General features: G+C 57.6%; 1 protein-coding gene across 1 annotated transcript in view; it reads left to right on the top strand.

The window, feature by feature from the left end:
• Nucleotides 1-17485, top strand: part of EGFR (epidermal growth factor receptor) — a gene marked incomplete at its 5' end in the record, with an annotated part of 113942 nt that overhangs the window by 54239 nt on the left and 42218 nt on the right. The window contains 4 exons of the mRNA XM_081102759.1: nucleotides 11791-11942; nucleotides 12771-12954; nucleotides 14857-14994; nucleotides 16910-16978. Coding sequence (XP_080958885.1) covers nucleotides 11791-11942; nucleotides 12771-12954; nucleotides 14857-14994; nucleotides 16910-16978 — 543 coding nt within the window. The remainder of the gene's footprint in view (nucleotides 1-11790; nucleotides 11943-12770; nucleotides 12955-14856; nucleotides 14995-16909; nucleotides 16979-17485) is intronic.

Genomic DNA, 17485 nt, shown 5'->3' with positions numbered 1-17485 from the left:
CATATATGCAGACAAGTTCATCGGTTGATCTCTTCCCCACCCCCCCCTCCACCCTCCCCACCTTCCCTCTGAGGTTCAACAGTCTGTCCATGCTTCTCGGTCTCTGGGTCTAATTTTGATCACCAGTTCATTTGGTTCCTGAGACTCCACGGAGGAGTGAGATCATGGGATCCTTGTCTCTCTCTTACTGGTTTATTTCACTCAGCATCATGCTCTCCAGGCCCCTCACGCTGTTGCGAATGGTAAGAGTCTTTTCTTTTTTTATTGCCGCGTAGTATTCCATGGTGTAAATGTACCGTGGTTTGACCCAGTCATCCTGCTTCTAGGAAAGGAAACGGAAACATCGATCAGAAAGAATACATGCACCCCTATGTTCATAGCAGCACGGTTTACAACAGCGAAGGTCTGGAAGCAGCCTAAGTGCCCATCAGCAGATGAGTGGATTAAAAAAACCACGGAGCATCTACACAATGGAGCATCCATGCCATGGAGCACCTGTGTTTTGAAAGACACTTCTGATCACCCAAAGCAGCGAGGAGGTTTCTGGGCATTATCTTTACGTGTCTGCGGGGGCGGGGGGGGGGGGGGGTAGGGAGGCGCAGAGGGGGCGCAAGGAGTTTCTTGCTAAGAGATGAGGGAATCCACTCCCGGAGTCTTTGGCCTCGAATGACCGTCATGATGGAGCCGTTCCCCGTCATTGTCGCACTCCAACATGAAAGCTGCAACAGAAAGGTTAACAAAGGAGAGAGGCCAAGTCTTTTCTGGAAGCAAGATAAACACACAAGGAGAAAAGCGGAAGGTTGCAATTTTTAGAGGAAAGTAGGAAATCTGTTTTGCGAGTCACCCGTGTGACTTATCTTTATGTGTCTGTGCTCTTGGATAACAAGCAATAGCAAAGCCAGGATGGTCGCGATATGCCTTCGTGTCTGTTGTTCTAAGGGGTTCATGGTTTGGGGAAGGCATCGCGATGTTTGAATCCCAAACACGTTCGATCGGAAAGGGGGCCGCCAGCACCAGCTCTGTGTCTGCAGCCCGTGGCAGCTCCGATTCCGCGGGGTCAGGAGGGTGCTATAGAAACTGAACACCAAGCAAGGAAAAATACTTTCTCATCCAGCTGGGGAGGAATTTACCGGCAGCCCGACTATTAATAGACACCGTGGGGATTCCATTTCCATTGCTCAACTGGTGTGTGCGTTATTAAGCCTTAAAAAAAGAAAGGAGTGAGCCAAGGCCGCTGAAAACTTATACATGATGTTTATGCAAGCACTTCAGCGATATTTATTCATCTTTTATTGCTGGCCGACTGGGTCACAAACGAAAGGGACCGCAAAGGAAAACAAAATGTTTGCTGTTGTTCTCGGGATGACATAGTGTTCGTGAAAGAGACAGAAAGTGCTGTGAGGCAACAGGACGCTTCTATCACCCCAGCGGGAGCGAAGGCGAACCCCGAGAGGAAGCCGGGCAGAGGAGCAGCACAGGGTCTTTCTGGGGGGGGGGCGCGGCCGTGCAGGAGGCCACTCATGGCCTTCCCAGGAGCGCGGACGGGGAGGGGGGCTGGAGCACAGCCCTGGGGGGGGGGGGCCTGCAGGGCTGTGAGGTGGAGGAGAAGTGGCATGCCTCCGTGCTAAGCCAGAGGACACAAGCCGTGGGCCAGCTTCAGATCAAGGCGAGGAAGGGTTCCGTGACGGAGCTGTCGACACAGCATGGGCCGTGCCAGACCCTCTGAGCACGATCAGAACGCTCAGCCCCTCGGGACGGACAAGCTGGCCTGACAACCATCTCCCGGGCGTGGAAAGCCAGGAGGTAGTGGGACACGTGGGGTTGTGTGTGCAGTCCTAACAGTAGAGGTGCCGAGCAGAGCGGCAGCACCCCGGACACAAAGCCATTCCGGACCAGGAATGGAACCATGGGACGGTGCTCCACCCACTGAGCCGCACCGGCCAGGGCTGGTCCCTGCTCTTTTCAGAAGTCGGCCGGGCCTGCTCTGGGTCGTCGGAAACGACACTGCGGGCTCGGTTTCCGGGACGGAGACCTGTGGCGATGAGAGGCCGTGCTGGCTGGCAGCACCGCCTCTTCTTTCTCCAGGCAGGGGGCCCGCCTGATAGCAAGCGGCTGCCTATGAGAACTGCTGCTTTTATATACACACTAGAGGCTCGATGCACGAAATTCATGCAAGCATAGGCCTTCCTTCCCCCGGCTGCCGGCACCGGCTTCCCTCTGGCACCCGGGACCCGGGCTTCCCTCGCAGCCCCGGCTTCGTCTGAAAGGTCGTCCAGAAGGACATCCAGAAGGATGTCTGGTCTAATTAGCATATTATTCTTTTATTATTATTAATTATTATTATCATTATTGATTTAAGAGGAAGGAACAGGGGGAGAGAGAATGAGCAACATTGATGTGAGAGTGCAACATTGATCGGCTGCCTCCTGCACAGCCCACTCTGGGCATCGAGCCTGCAACCCTTGCATGTACCGGGAATGGAGCTGTGACCTCCTGGTTCATAGGTCGATGCTCAGCCACTGCGCCACGGGCCGGGAGGTCGGTTGCTTTTAGTGGCTGGCGCTCCCCGTGAGGGCTCACGTGTTCTAGAGACCGTCGTGTCTGAGCCTAATGGAGAGTCCCGGCGGCAGGGCTTGGCTTGGGCCCGCTCCCCTGGCGGCTGCTGGTGGCTTTTGAGTCCGTGTTCCTCCTCAGCGAGCCGGGGAGGCGGGCTGTGCTTGCAGAGCTGGCCCGGGAGAGGGTCGGGTCCGGCCTCGCCCAGGCCCGGGAGGACTGGGAGCTGCTGCTTGCTTTCCCCTTGGAAAAGCCACTTGAGGAGATACTTAAGGAGGAGTAAGTGGAAACAAAATGTCCATTTCAAAACGAGCATCAAACAAAAACACGTGCAGACACACAGCCCACAGCCCCAGCCCCACTTAGGAAACCACCGCGGGGCCGGGTGGAGGGGCTGCTCGGGGGCTGGAGCAGGGGCTGCTCTGAAAGGCCCCAGGGCTGCGGCCTCCTCTCCCGTGCCCAGGGGCGGCCGGAGGACACGGCCCCCACGCCGTCCTCGGAGCCTGGCCGCCCCTGAGATGAGGCGGGCCAGGTGGCCATGGCCGGCTCCAGCTGCCCCGCCCGCAGGGCCCGGGCGCAGGCCGCACACAGCGGAGGGAGCGGAGGGCAGAGGGCGGAGGGCGGAGGGCAGCCTGGGGCGCTGGGGGAAGGAAGCGGCTCATCCCGCCGGGAACCCGGCCAGGCCCCGCGCGGACTGGAGTCACGTGGCATTGATTGGGGGTCGGCCACGTGCCATTTGCCTTAGCCAGAGTCTCCACCGCCCACCCCCGGGTCCTCCCAGGAGCCCCTGCATCATGGACAGAGCGGGAAGAGACCCCCATGATGGAGACGGTGCCTGATGGTGGTGGAGCCGCGTTCTCCAGCCCCTGAGCCCACGGCCACTGGTCGCCGGCAGGAGCCACTCAGTTTGCTGATGGTTCCAGAGTCAACAAAGCTGAGGGGTGCCCAGCAGTGTTGCTCAGTGGTTAGAGCATCGGCCCTCAGACTGAAAGGCTGCGGGTTCGGTTCCGGTCGAGGACACGTACCTCGGGTGCAGGCCCCAGCCCCAGCCCCGGTCGGGGTGCATGCTGTCTCTCTCCCGTCGATGCTTCTCGCTCCGTCTCTCCCCCTCCCTTCCACTCTCTCTAAAACTCAGTGGGGAAAATCTCCTTGGGTGAGGAATACCAAAAAAATAAGAAGCAAGCACAAGTGTGCGTGAGAGAGAGAGGTTTTTTAAAAGACGGGCAATCACAGAAGAAAACTTGTAAAGAACACGTCAGCCACCTCGGGAGGGGGCGGAACCCGGGCCGCGTCTGCCGCAGGGAAACCCGGCCAGCCAGGCTCGCCCCCGGCTGCTGGAAAGCCTCGCTTCCTGGCACATGACTCACCCTCTCCGGAGGGTGCTCAGAGGGACGCCCGGCAGGGGAGGGACTCCAGTGGGTACCGGCCACCAGGCGGAGGGGCCCCGGTACCCACATGGGGGCACAGCGGTGGCCCAGGGAGGGGAGCGAGGACACGGAGGGCAGCTGTTTCCTGGGGGCGGGAGGGGGGCTGCAGGAGGCCGGCTAACATCTCCCGGCCCGGCCTTCCAGGCAGCGGGGTCCGCCCTCGGGGGGAGCTGCCGCCTGTCCGATGCCCGGTAACCAGCAGCGAGTCCCCGGCCCATGTTCCTGGAGCGCGTCTCCTGCGTGGCTGAGGGGCGCCTGCGGCTACTTCGTGGACAAAGGCCTCTCCCAAAGGGCCCGGGTGCTCCTTCCGGCAGCCGCTTCCCGTGCCGTCCTGGCCACGGCCGTTCCGTTGTCTGACTGTGTCTCGCGGGTGAGGAGTGAGCAGCACAGACGGCCCCCGGGGCCCCGGCGCAGGCCCCGCCTCGAGGCCACGGCCACCCCGACGCCGACCGCCACGGCCGTGGTGCCTCCGGCGCGCACAGGAGGCAGCGGGCGAGCTGGAGGGGGACACCGCCGGCCGCAGCCACCACGGGCGTCTCACTCAGCCGCGTCCTCAGGGAGCGACTCGCGTGAGCCCCAGGGAGAGGAGGCCGAGGATGTGAGCAGGCCGTGCCGGGAGGGCGTCTCCATGGCTCTGCCTCACCTCACGTCCCCGCCGCCTGCTGGCAACGACACCGAGTGGGAGGGCGCATCCAGCAGGAGGCAGCTGCCCCCCCACACACACACACCGCGACCCACTGCCCCTGAGAAGCCGGGAGAAGCAGCCGGCGGCCGGCCAGCGAGCCGAGGGCGAAGGGGATGGACGGGCACCGCGGGCTCACCCTCCACCCGCCCGCCCCTGCCGCTCTGCCCACGGCTCCCTCTGCTCAGGGCAGTGGAGTCCGAGGTGAGGGGTCCGCAGGGCAGGCTGAGCCCCCCTTGCACCGGGATTGGCACCTGGTGCCCAGCAGGGTCTTTGCCACCAACCCCCCTTTTCACTTCTCTGTTCCCGCGTCATTGCCAGCCCCTCCCCACCCATGCTGCCCGTTCTTTCAGGGCTCCTGGCGTTCCCTGGTGCCAGCCCGCTGACGAGAAGGGCAAACCCACCCTCTCTCCATGGGTCTGCTGGGGCCACCCACCCTCTCTCCGTGGATCTGCTGGGCCACCACTTGCACATCAGGGGGCAGGCAGGTTTCAGCCGTGGCCTCCTGGAGGGAGAGCTTTGCACACGGGGCGCCGGGAAGGGGAGAGGCAGGTGCGATCCCTGACGCCACACCGCCCTGCGCGGGGGAGGGTGGTGGGCCGGGTGCTCATCGAGAAAGTAGCTCGGAGGCCACAGAGCGGAAGCCGGCCTGGCAGGGGGCAGAGGCAGCCGGGGAAGGGAAGGGGCGCTAGTCCTCGCAGACGCATGCGCTGTGAGCAGAGGCCCTGAGCAGCGTGAGCAGCAGTCTCGGGCGGAGATCCGGGAGACGGAGCCGGCCAGAGCGGAGGGAAAAGCCGGCACGCTAACCTCACTGTTGTTCAGCCCGGCCGGGGGCTCAGGGGTTGAGCGTCGACCTATGAACCAGGAGGTCACGGTTGGATTTCCGGTCAGGGCACATGCCCAGGTTGTGGGCTCGAATCCCAGTGTGGGGTGTGCAGGAGGCAGCCGATCAGTGATTCTCTCTCATCATTGATGTTTCTGTCTCTCTCTCTCCCTCTCCCTTCCTCTCTGACATCAATAAAAATATTTAAACACACACACACACAATCCCTCATGGGACTGGCCTTTCTTGGCTCACGAAATACCAGTTAACACCCAAGAGAGTGGACACAGACGCAAAGGTGCCCTTACTCTACTTGGTATATATATATATCTTTAAATCATGAACTTGGCTTGGGATTATTTTTATACTTCTTTTTCTTGATGAGAGAGAACCATGGATCGGCTGCCTCTGCACGCCCCACACTGGGGATGGAGCCCCCAACCCAGGCCTGTGCCCTGACCGGGAATCCAGCCATGACCTCCTGGGTCATAGGTTGAAGCTCAGCCGCTGAGCCACCGGCCGGGCGCCTGGGGATTGTTTCACTGGCTCTGAATTCAGAGAATCCTGGGGATGGAGACCTGCCAGTGCTGGAGCTCTCTTCATCACATCAGAAAGGAAAGATGTTCTCCTAAAGCAGCGGTTCTCAACCTCCTGGCCCTTTAAATGCAGTTCCTCAGGTTGTGACCCAACCATACAATTTTTTCGTTGCTACTTCATCACTGTCATGTTGCTCCTGTGATGAATCGTCATGTAAATATCTGATATGCAGGATGGCCTTAGGCGACCCCTGGAAAAGGGTCGTTTGGCCGCCAAAGGGGTCGCGACCCACAGGTTGAGAATCACTGCTCTAATTCTGCTCGTTAACTCATTAGGGTCCCTCAGTGTGCAGCGTGTTGGCTGTGCCACAGCGTGGCAGGTGCCACGGGGGGCAGGTGCACGGGGCGGGCAGGTGACCGGGTGTTGGAGAGGACTTCTGAGCGTCCCCTGAGCACTTCCCGGTTGCCGTGCAGATTCAAGGTCAACGCTCTTTGGATGCCTACAAGCCGCAAGTTAGTCATTCGTTATGAACTCGAATATGACCAGCAAGGAACTGTGGACAAAAGAGAAAGTTTTGGAAAATAAAGAAAAATCGCCGCCGCTCCAGTGCGACTTCCCCCACATGCCAAAGCCTTTGATTCAGCGCACAGCGAACATGTTGGTGCTGCCCTGTGCTTGCTTCCATGTTTTCCTAATTGCCACTGCGTGTGAGTCAGCCGTAATTTCCCTACGTTCCCATTATCACAAATCTTCACAGGCGAGTCCGGTACTGTAATCGTGCTTTATAACATTTCTCTGTGGGTAAATGTACTCTGTGGTCCCCGAAGTTTAAAAATGTATTTATAGATCTGGAAACCGTCGCCGTACGATGCCACCATATGCACCTGTTCTGAGAAATAATGCGAGGAACAAATCACGGCGCCGGCGCCTGCCTTCTCACACGGTCTGCAGGCGGCTCTGCACTGCTCACCGATTGTTTCTCATTGTTAAAGCAGTTTCACAAAGCCTCCTATCGTGAATCACGGAAAACTTGGAGGATCTCAGTAGTTGTGCGTGTGCGTGGTGGCTTCTCCATTTTTTTTCTTTAAACAAGTGTATTTTATTAACATCCCCACCTTCTTCTCTCATACCCCGCAGATTTTTGTACATTGTATTCTCAGTTACTTGTTATTATAAAGTCATATCTGGTCACTGTAGAAAATTTGAGAAATGAAGAAAATGTGGAATAAATAAGAGAAACGTGGTTTCTGCGTCAGAACGAGGCGCTCGGTGGAAAACGGGCCGAGGCAGCTCAGGAGGCCGAGGGAGAGGTTTACGAGGGCTCAGCCGCCCGGGCAGCCATTAATGTGGCGTCGAGAAAACAGCAAATTAAAACAATTACACGGTTACTCAGGCACTTCCAAGCGTCTAAGTGGGTTGGGGGAAACTTGAAGAAACTAGTTTGAATGTCTTGCCCGGGCTTGTGGGCAAAGAGGGGTGCCGACCCCCCAATGCCACGGGGGAGGGGCAGGCTCACCCCCCCACACACACACACACACACGAGGGGCATTTTGAGACTTCGGGGAGGCAGCTTGTTTTATTCTCGGTTACGATAAGGTGTAGGGCTCGAGAAAAAACATGGCCAGGCTGTGGGCCAGCCCTCGGGGTCCAAGGATAACAGCAGCCAGCTTCCCAGAAGCCCTTGCCTGAGCCTGTCGCTCAGAGCTGAGCAGATGCCAGGCCTCACCGTGGGGACCCCCAGAAGCCTGGCTGCCCTCCGAAGGGCGCCTCGCCCACAGGGACAGCGTGGCGTCATCCCGCTAGCGCGGAGCCCTGAAGCCCGCAAGGCTGGGGGGCAGGGATCCGCGGGAGGGGCGTGCAGGGCTCACTAGGGTGATGGTGTCCTCTCCTGTGAGAGGAGTGTGGGTGACACGCGTGTGCGCACGTGTGCATTTGTGGAAACTCGCCAGGTGCTCCGCTGCAGAGGGATCAGGTCACACTTTCCTCTGCATGTCCGTCAACGGCAGAGGAAACAGCCACTGAACCAGAAGTGGTGGCCTGCGGGGTGACGCGTACTGACATCTGCCCCTTTTAAACGCATCAAAAGTAAGACAGCCCGGCCGGCGTGGGCAGTGGGTGAGCGTCGGCCTATGAACTGGGAGGTCACGGTTTGATTCCCGGGCAGGGCACAGGCCCGGGTTGCGGGCTCGATCCCCAGTGCGGGGCGTGCAGGAGGCAGCCGATCCATGGTTCTCTCTCATCATTGATGTTTCTATCTCCCTCTCCCCTCCTCTCTCTCTAAAATCAGTAAAAACATTAAAAAAAAAAAAGTAAGATGAGTAGATACATGACGAGGGGAACATAGCAACATGCTAACGGAAGCATGTCCGCGGTACGGTCCTTTCAGCTTTTCTCTGCGGTTCCGACTCGTCACCAGATTTGAGGAAGGAAAGCTAGTGCTGAGTAGCTCCTGCTGCTCTTGACTCAGTGGAATCTGCCCTCAGGTTTGCGAGGGCTGAAGCCAGGCATAGCGCACACAGGGCTGGGCACACACTGTTAGTCGTCAAACATACAGCACTGACGTCATTGAATCTCTTCTCTCTTCGGATACATTGCTTAAATGCCTAGTCCTAAATGCATATTCTAAGGACATTCTTAAAGTATAACATATCTCTCTCTCTCTCTCTCTCTCTCTCTCTCTCTCTCTCTCTCTCTTCCTCTTCTTTATGAAGGTTCTACACAGTAACTCTGCTTAGCACTCCACGTTTGACTAAGCCTATCTGCAGATCCAGTCGCTCCCAATGAAACAGACAACGCCCGGGGCAGGCACACGTCCGCCCGACGCACCCGTGTCACATCCCGCACATTCCCAGTCGTTCCCTCTAAGGGAAGGAGCGCCCAGCTTTCCTGCCGTTCCGCCCCGTCGGCAGCCTGGGAGGCGGGGTGTCCCTGGGTCTGCACTGGAGGAAAGCGCCTCCTGAGCTGCCGGCGGTGCCGCAAGGGCACACCATGAGGCAGTGGCCGAACAAGAATTAACAGGCGCTCGCTCTCTGTGGTTTTGTCTTCAATCTGCCAGCGGGTCTGTGATTTCTATTTTTTAATACGTTTACTGGCTCCGTGGCCTCACATTCAAATGTTGCCATTGCTTTATTTCATAACATGAGATATTTGGTGTGAAAGGTGGACCAAGATTATACTTTGTTCCATTCTGGTCCTGCGCGGGCTCCCGCGGCTGCCGCTGTGTCCTGTGGGCACGTGGACGAGGCCGGGCCCGGGCCGTGATTGCCTCGGGCGGGGACCTCGTCCTCACCTGGGGAACGGGTTCCAGGTGGGCCTGCCTCAGACCGAACCAAGTACATGTCAGCAGCCTTCTTCTCCCCAGAACAGACATGTTGGGCAGCTGGCTTCTAGGGTTCTTTGCGACGGGGGCGGGGGGCGGGGGCATTATTAAAAAACAAATCAATAACGATCAACATTTTGCACGAAGCTTCTTTTTTTCTTCTGTATTTGGGTCTCTTTCCTCCGATACGTTTTCCGAAGTGGGATCCTCCTGCCATGGAACGTAAGCACACTGGTTCAGTCACACACGCTGCCCAGCGGGTTCCCAACACGTTTCATGAATCCACGTTCACATCGACAGTGAGCAGTGCTGCTGTCATCTTCCAAAGGGAGGGTCTTTGTTTCTGACGATCAAAGTGACTCACCCTGAACCACGAGGCCGCGTGACGGAGACTCATCGCAGAAACTCTCCCGGTGCTCAGTGGGCGCTTCCTGGGTGAGCGAGAGAGGAGGGCGGAATGAAAGCCCAAGCGCCGTCTTCTTGACATTGTCCGTTTCTGGAATAAAACCGGCTGAGCTTCAGTGGCGCGTGTACCAGGGGCCCCGTCGACGTGACAGTAAACACCCTTTGGCTCCGAGTAGAGAAGCTTACAAGCGAATGTCCTGCCTCGCTTACGGTGGAAGCAGCTATGTGCCTCCCTCTGTGGCTGAGAACTCCTGAGGGGTGCCCCCCCCCAAGTTCCCGCCGTCACCGTTCACCTGGCTGGCACGAGGGCACGCCAACACCTGTGGCCACCTAGCCCACAGCCAGTCAGGTAGTCCGAAAGGTGGAGGGCCAGCCTGTCGCCAGGGGAGCGGTGGTGGCCTCCAGGTGTGCCGGTGGGGAGCCCGCGTCGCCGCCACCACCCTGCGCCTACATCGTGGGGGCGCCTTCACGCAGGACCTGGCGCTGGGAAGTAGGTCTGGCCCTGTCCCTGTGCCTCGCAGCCAACTGTGCTCAAGGGTTCCACGTCGAGGCTGAAAGCGAGCGGCCCGGACTCCTGGGCAAAGGCAGCGGCCGGCCACGTTGGGTCCGCCCAAGGCTGTGGTTGGAAGCCAGTCGCTGGGGCGCCATCAGAGTTCCCATGTGACTCCCTCTGCCGCAGAGTGTGGGTGAGACACGGCGGGGGGCGGGGGAGGGGGGAGCCCCACAGGATGAACGAGGAGTGGGGGTGCTTCATGCCCAGCGCTGGCGTCTGAACTTATGCTCTCTGCCCTGACACCGAGGAGCAAGGGCAGACGCCAGGTGATGCTGGGCGGCCAGTTCCCATGGCGGCGCAGAGGCCCAGGAAGAGCAGCTCGGGTTTTGGAGGTGACCTCGAGGAGGTCCCGCCTGGGGACTGGCCTCGTCTCGGGGCTCAGCCCCTGGCTGCGATGGTGGTGCCGCCTCTGCACACCCGGGCGACCCCGGCCGGTCCCGGTCTCCCCTCCGAGGCCAGGGGCCCTGTGTCTTCACTCCCAGAGGGATTGTGGTTCAAAGCTCCCAGCTTCAAAGGCCCGAACCCCTTTGTTCTGTTACGCTTGCCTGAACGTGTCCTTTAAAGAGCTGGGCTTGTAAATGTGACTTCATATCATCCTCTCCTTGGCTTTGAAATACAGACTACCAAGCGGGTCTCCCCCTCATGGGAGATGTTTTCTGGTATGAAGTCCGGTAGCTTCGCACACGAAGGAGCGGAGTGCGCCGAGGCGGTCCGGCCGGCCGGGGAGCGCACCTGTGCGGGCGGGGCTGCCAGGAGGGCGGACTGACAGAGCACTGTCAGTTTCTCACTGGCGGTCTTTGAATGTATGTTTCCACTTCGTGATTCACTAAACCTTATCTAATGAGACCTGGGGTTCAGTCTCCGAGGCATTCGCTTAGAAGACTATCCTAAATCTCCCGCCTCTGGGTTTCCTTGACGCGCCCATCGTCCACTCCCGGCTGTACACCGTGTGGCCGAGGCATTCGCTTAGAAGACTATCCTAAATCTCCTGCCTCTGGGTTTCCTTGACGCGCCCATCGTCCACTCCCGGCTGTACACCGTGTGGTCCGCACACGTCGCCTGGTGTGTGTTATGTTTGCAAATACTCTGACACACAGAAGGCGGCGTGCTTTCTCTTGGCAAAGTAAAAAGTTCGCGACGCAGTTATTCAGTCGACGTTGTAATTACATTATTCATATGCTTTCTGATGCGTATTGTTTGGCCTGCTGAAGCTCTTACCGACTGTCTCATCTGAGAGGTTTTTATAGAATCTCGTCTGTGTCCCCGTGACTTCTGAACACGTTTGAACGAGTCCCTGCGGGTAGGAGTGAGCTCTTCCTTCCGCTGACCTGCTCCTTGTAAAGCTTAGCCCTGTGCTGTCACGTCTGCCTCCATCAAAATTAACGTCCTGAGCCGCCGGAGCACAGAGTCCGTTGGCGTTTGTGAATGTGGTTTTATTTTAGTTGTGTGCCTTCCTGTGCGTTTCATGGGATGCCTTTTTGTCCCCCCCAGTTTGCCAGGGCACCAACAACAAGCTCACCCAGCTGGGCACGTTCGACGACCACTTCCGGAACCTCCAGCGGATGCTCAACAACTGCGAGGTGGTCCTTGGGAACTTGGAGATTACCTACATGCAGAGGGACTACGACCTGTCCTTCCTAAAGGTTGGTTCCATGAGTTCGGTGCCTCGCCCAGACATGACAGGAGTGGAGAGAGGCAGGCACAGCCTGGGCGGCATTCTCCTGGGCGCGTGTTGGCTTCAGCCACGGCAGTTCTGAGTCCTAGGGAGCGTGAGGTGCACGTGGCATGAGGAGGCCACTCTCCCAGCTAGTGCCAGGTCACCAAAGGACGCCCCAGAGGAACTGGCCTGGCCGGCGCTCCACGGTCATCATAGACACCGAGAGGTATCTTGTCACCATGGCTTCCGCCGTGGCACCCTGGGAACTGGCTCTTACTTTTTGAAAAGCCTTGCTTTGTAGCATCTGCCCATTGCCTTGGTGTAAACACTCCCGCCACGGTTGCTTTCCAGCCACCAAGAGTTTAACCGCATTTCACAAGTGTCCCCATGTTTCTCAGTCGGCTCCAGAGAGCCAGCAGGAGCCAGCAGTTGAACTCTGGGTGTGATTGGCCTCCTTACGGGTGGCTGTTTTCTTTTTTTCATGAGCAAGCAGGCAGAATAGATGCAAGATAAATTAATAAAGCCGTTCCCATCTTCACCTGAGTGTGTTGAAGGCCAAGGGAAGCGAGTCACGGTTTTGCTGAGTAGTCATGTTGCCCTTTCCTGCCGCCAGCGGGCTCAGGGGGCACGAAGTGGGAATGACTGTGCCCCCGTCACCTGCCACGCCCTCCGTGCAGTCACCCACATGCTCTACGGCTGTCACCACGCGTGTGCGTTGTTCAGAGGGGCGTCCTGGTTCCCTGGGCCCGTGTTAGACCTCACGTTCTTGAGCTCCTCGAAGGAGATAGGCCAGCTTCACACTTTGTCTCCTCAGACCATCCAGGAGGTGGCCGGCTACGTCCTCATTGCCCTCAACGTGGTGGAGAAGATCCCCCTGGAGAACCTGCAGATCATCCGGGGGAACATGCTCTTTGAGAACACCCACGCCTTGTCTGTCCTGTCCAACTACGGCGCCAACAAGACCGGCCTGCGGGAGCTGCCCATGCGGAACCTACAGGGTGAGCGGCCGGCCCGGAGGCCCTAGCGCAGAAATGGGACACAGCCCAACTGGCCTTTCCTCATTTCACTCAGGGAAGGCTTTATTCATCACAGCAAATGTGGGTTTTTTAATCTTTATTATTGAGAGTATTACAGATGTCTCCCTCCCCCCCCCCCACTCCCCCACCGTTGCCTCTCTCCACTGGTTCCCGCCCCACTCCAGACTTTTGCCACCCTGTTGTCTGTGTCCATAGCTAACGCATATATGCATATAATTTCTTTGGTTAATCTCTTCACACACGCCTCCCCTTTCCCTCTGAGATTCATCAGTCTGTTCCATGCTTCCATGCCTCTGATTCTACTTTATTCATCAGTTTACTTTATTAGATTTCTTGTTCCTTTATTTTGATTTTTAGATTCAATTGTTGATAGATACGTATTTATTGCCATTTTGTTGTTCAAATATTTATCCTTTTTCTTCTTCCTCCTCTTATGAAAGAATACGCTTCAACATTTCATGGAATAGTGGTTTGGTGGTGATGAGCTCCGTTAGCTTTTTCTTGTCTGGGAAGCTCTTTATCTGGCCTTCAATTCTAAATGATAGCTTTGCTGGGTAGAGCATTCTTGGTTGTAGGTTCTTGCTACTCATCACTTTGAGTATTTCTTGCCACTCCCTTCTGGCCTGCATAGTTTCTGTTGAGAAATCAGCTGACAGTGGAATGGGCACTCCCTTGTAGGCAACTAACTGCTTTTCTCTTGTATCCCGTGCCACTCATGTGCGAGATACAGCTGGTGGAGGTTACTGAAGAGGTGGTACACGTGCAATGAGAAGGGAGATGTAGCCAGGTTATCCGTGTTCACGGAAAAGCATCCGGAGAGTTAGAAATGGTGAAGGCTCTGGGAGAAGGGAGTGTGGCAGACTTTCTGTGCCTAGGGAGCGAATAAGCTGCCAGTCTTGTGACCTGGGCCTCAGGTGTAAGGGACATGCATTAAAAATCAACCCCTAGTGCCTGGCTGGTGTGCACAGTGGTCAGAGCGTGAACCCGCACACCAAGGGGTCACAGGTGTGATTCCCGGTCAAGGGAACATACCTGGATTGTGGGTTTAATCCCCACCCCAGTCAGGATCTGTGCAGGAGGCAACCAATCACTGTGTCTCTCTCACATCAATGTTTGTCTCTCTCTTTCTCTCTCCCCTCCCTCCCTCCCTTCCACTCTCTCTAAAAATCAATGAAAAAAAATGTCCTCGGAAGAGGATTAACAACAACAAAATCAACGCATATTTGAGACAGTTTCCTGGGTCACGTTATCTAAGTCAGGTCAAGGAACGAAGGTGTGACAGGGGAGGACTGAATTTCTGTGGCTGGGTCACGCATGAGCGTCCTCTGACAGGAAGCTGGAAGGTGATAGGAGAGATGGGAAGCTGGTTTTTTAAAAACTGAAGGTAACAGTGGTCGTGCCCTCACTCTGTGGCAGGGACATGAAAAGTAGCAGTTACTGAATGACAGACCTAACCACTGAGCCACACGGACAGGGCCTCAACTCATTCTCCACCTGCTGCCATGGAATTCCACGGGGAGTCTCCTTGGCTTGCTGGTGTCCGCCCAGCAGGATGCAGCGTGGAAGAGCATCGGCCTGCGGACCAAACGGTCCCAGGTTCGATTCGGTCAAGGGATGTACCTTGGTTGCAGGCTCCTCCCCGGCCTCGGGCCCTGATCGGGGCATGTGCAGGAGGCAACCAATCGATATGGTTCTCTCGCATCGATGTTTCTCTCTGTCTTTCCCTCTCTCTTCCACTCTCTCTAAAAATCAATGGGAAAATATCCTCGGGTGAGGGTTAACAAAATAGAAAGAAAGAAATGCGTGCGCACTGCGTGAGGGCGCAGACGGGCGGCGCGGGGCTCACCGTCCTCTCTCCCGCAGAAATCCTGCAGGGCGCCGTGCGCTTCAACAACAACCCCACCCTCTGCAGCGTGGACACCATCCAGTGGCACGACATCGTGGACGGCAGCTTCATGAGCAACATGTCGCTGGACTTTCAGAGCCACCCGCCCGGCAGCTGTGAGTGTGCGGGCGCATCGGCCTCCGCTCTGGGCCGGGCAGGGCCGCGGGGCCGGGATGGAGGCAGGGGAGGCCGGCTAAGGCGCAGGTCCCTTCACCTTAAAGCGCAGGACGCAAAGGACTGCGCCCGGGAGGCTGCTCGGGGCAGACTAGCACTGAGGCAGGCGGTGAGCTCCCGGGTCAGCACTGTCTCCTCTGTCCCAGGAAGATGCCTTCAGCCCTGGCCGGTGTGGCTCAGTGGATAGAGCACCAGCCTGCGGACCGAAGGGTCCCGGGTTTGATACCGGCCAAGGGCATGTACCTCGGTTGCAGGCTCCTCCCCAGCCCCGGTCCTGGCCAGGGCACATACAGGAGGCAACCAATCGATGTGTCTCTCTCACATCGATGTTTCTCTCTGTCTTTCTCACTCTCTTCTACTCTCCCTAAAAATCAATGGGAAAATATCCTTGGGTGAGGGTTAACAAAAAGGAAGGAAGAGAGGGAGGGAGGGAGGGAGGGAGGGAGGGAGGGAGGGAGGGGAGAGAGAAAGAAAGAAGCCTTTAAGCATTTTCAACTTAAGTATTTTTCTTTTATAAACCTGCTGTGTGCTTATAATAGAAATTTGAAAAATAAGGTAAAGTAGAGATAAAAGTAAAAAGAACATGAGAGTTCTATACCGACGATCACCCTTGACATTTGTGTGTGTTACTTTGGCTCTTTCTTCCCTCTGGTTCCTTCTCTCTCGGTCTCTCTGCCTCCGTCTGTCTGTCTGGGTCCCTCTCTCTCCCCTCACAGGGTGCAGCCCTGTGCGTTCAGGGTGCTGCCTGGCCGTCCTCCCTGACTCTAAGCAGCACGCGCATCGCACTCATGCCCTCCGCCCCTGGGGGTGGCTGTGAAAACTGTCAGTCACAGGAGCGGGTGTCCTGGGTCACGGTCGCGTGGTGACCAGCTCTTCTGAGATCTGAGTTCTTCCAGAGACAAAGCTGCTGCTGGCTGGGGGGACAGGGCACCTGCGTCCTCGGGGGGTGATTTGCAGGGACAGACGGCGGCAGGGCCAACATCCTGTGACCAGAGCTGGTGGGCAGCCTGCTCTCACCACAGCTGGAACCCCAGCGGGGTCCTCTCGCCGCAGCGGGAATACGGGGTGCTCGAACTGCAGCTGGAACCCCAGCAGGGACCTCTCGCCACAGCTGGAACACGGGGTGCTCGAACCACAGCGGGAACGCAGGGTCCTCAGATCCCTGGGATCCTGGGTGCTGACCCAAACACGGCACCGCTGACGAGAGCAGGCCCCTCTCAGCTGGGGGTGCTTGGCCGTCGCCTGTGACAGCTGCGAGCACTGACTGATCAGCTGGAAAGTTTCCAGACTGTAGCTGGCGAGGGAACAGCTGAGGCTGTAGATGATGAACAAAGCGATACACGCGGTGGACACCTCCCTGTGGAGAGGACTCTGTGCCCCCCTCTCTGGCTAAGAGTCCGGGAGCTCTTACTTACAAACCCGCCTCCCTGGGGCTGACCATCCGTCACTCAGGAGGGGCAGGGGCAGACTGCAGCCAGCACCTCCCACCCCCCCACCCCACCCCACCCCCGGGGTAGATGACCCTAACAGAGCAGGGATGTTGGGGCTGCTCCTGCCTGAGCCCGCGTGAAACGGGGCCGGAGCTCACTGAACCCAGTGTCCGGGGCCTGCGTGCGCCCACGCTGCCTCCGTGTCAAGGCTGGGTGTACATGGAGGTGTGCGAGGTGCAGCCGTCTTACTTTCCTTATAAGTCACCTGCTCACAGACCAGCCAGACCAGCTGGCCGAGCATCAGAAACATGGTGGCTACTCCTCGAGTCTAGGCCGCTGCTTTGCTCCGGGCCCGGGAAGGCCCCATCCCTCTCTTCTCATCGCCCCTTCGCTGAGATGGCGTTTAACTCTCCCGTTTCTGTCCTAGGCCAGAAGTGCGACCCGAGCTGCCCCAGCGGAAGCTGCTGGGCTGCGGGCAAGGAGAACTGCCAACAACGTGAGTCCCCGAGCGAGCGCGGTGGGCGGGTGGGGGCGCGGCGAATGTGCAGCTGCCTCCGCCCCCCAGACTTGTGTGAAGGCCCCAAAGCCAGTATTTTTGTTTGTTTTTGTTTTTCAATAATGCCTCTGCCATTTTTTAAATATGTTTTTATTAATTTCAGAGAGGAAGGGAGAGAGAGAGAGAGAGAGAGAGAGAGAGAGGGAAATATCAGTGATGAAAGAGGATCATTGATCAGCTGCCTCCTGCACACCCCACCCTGGGGATCGAGCCCACAACCCAGGCATGTGCCCTGACCAGGAATTGAACTGTGACCTCCCGGTTCACAGGTTGATATTCAACCACTGAGCCACGCCGGCCAGACCTAAAAGTCACTCTTGGTCGTAAGGCCAGACGTGAGCAGCCCAGTGAACACCAATCCTGCCAGCCTCCTGCAGGGAACCCGGTGCCGGCTGTTGTGGGCACGTGGGCCAGGCGGCCATAAATGAGCGAAAGTCAGCCGCCGGC

This window comes from Myotis nattereri (assembly GCF_964212035.1).
Source record: "Myotis nattereri genome assembly, chromosome: 11".
Lineage (NCBI taxonomy): Eukaryota > Metazoa > Chordata > Mammalia > Chiroptera > Vespertilionidae > Myotis > Myotis nattereri.
The sequence above is the reverse complement of the archived record's forward strand: the minus strand, read 5'-3'. Positions and strand labels throughout refer to the sequence as shown.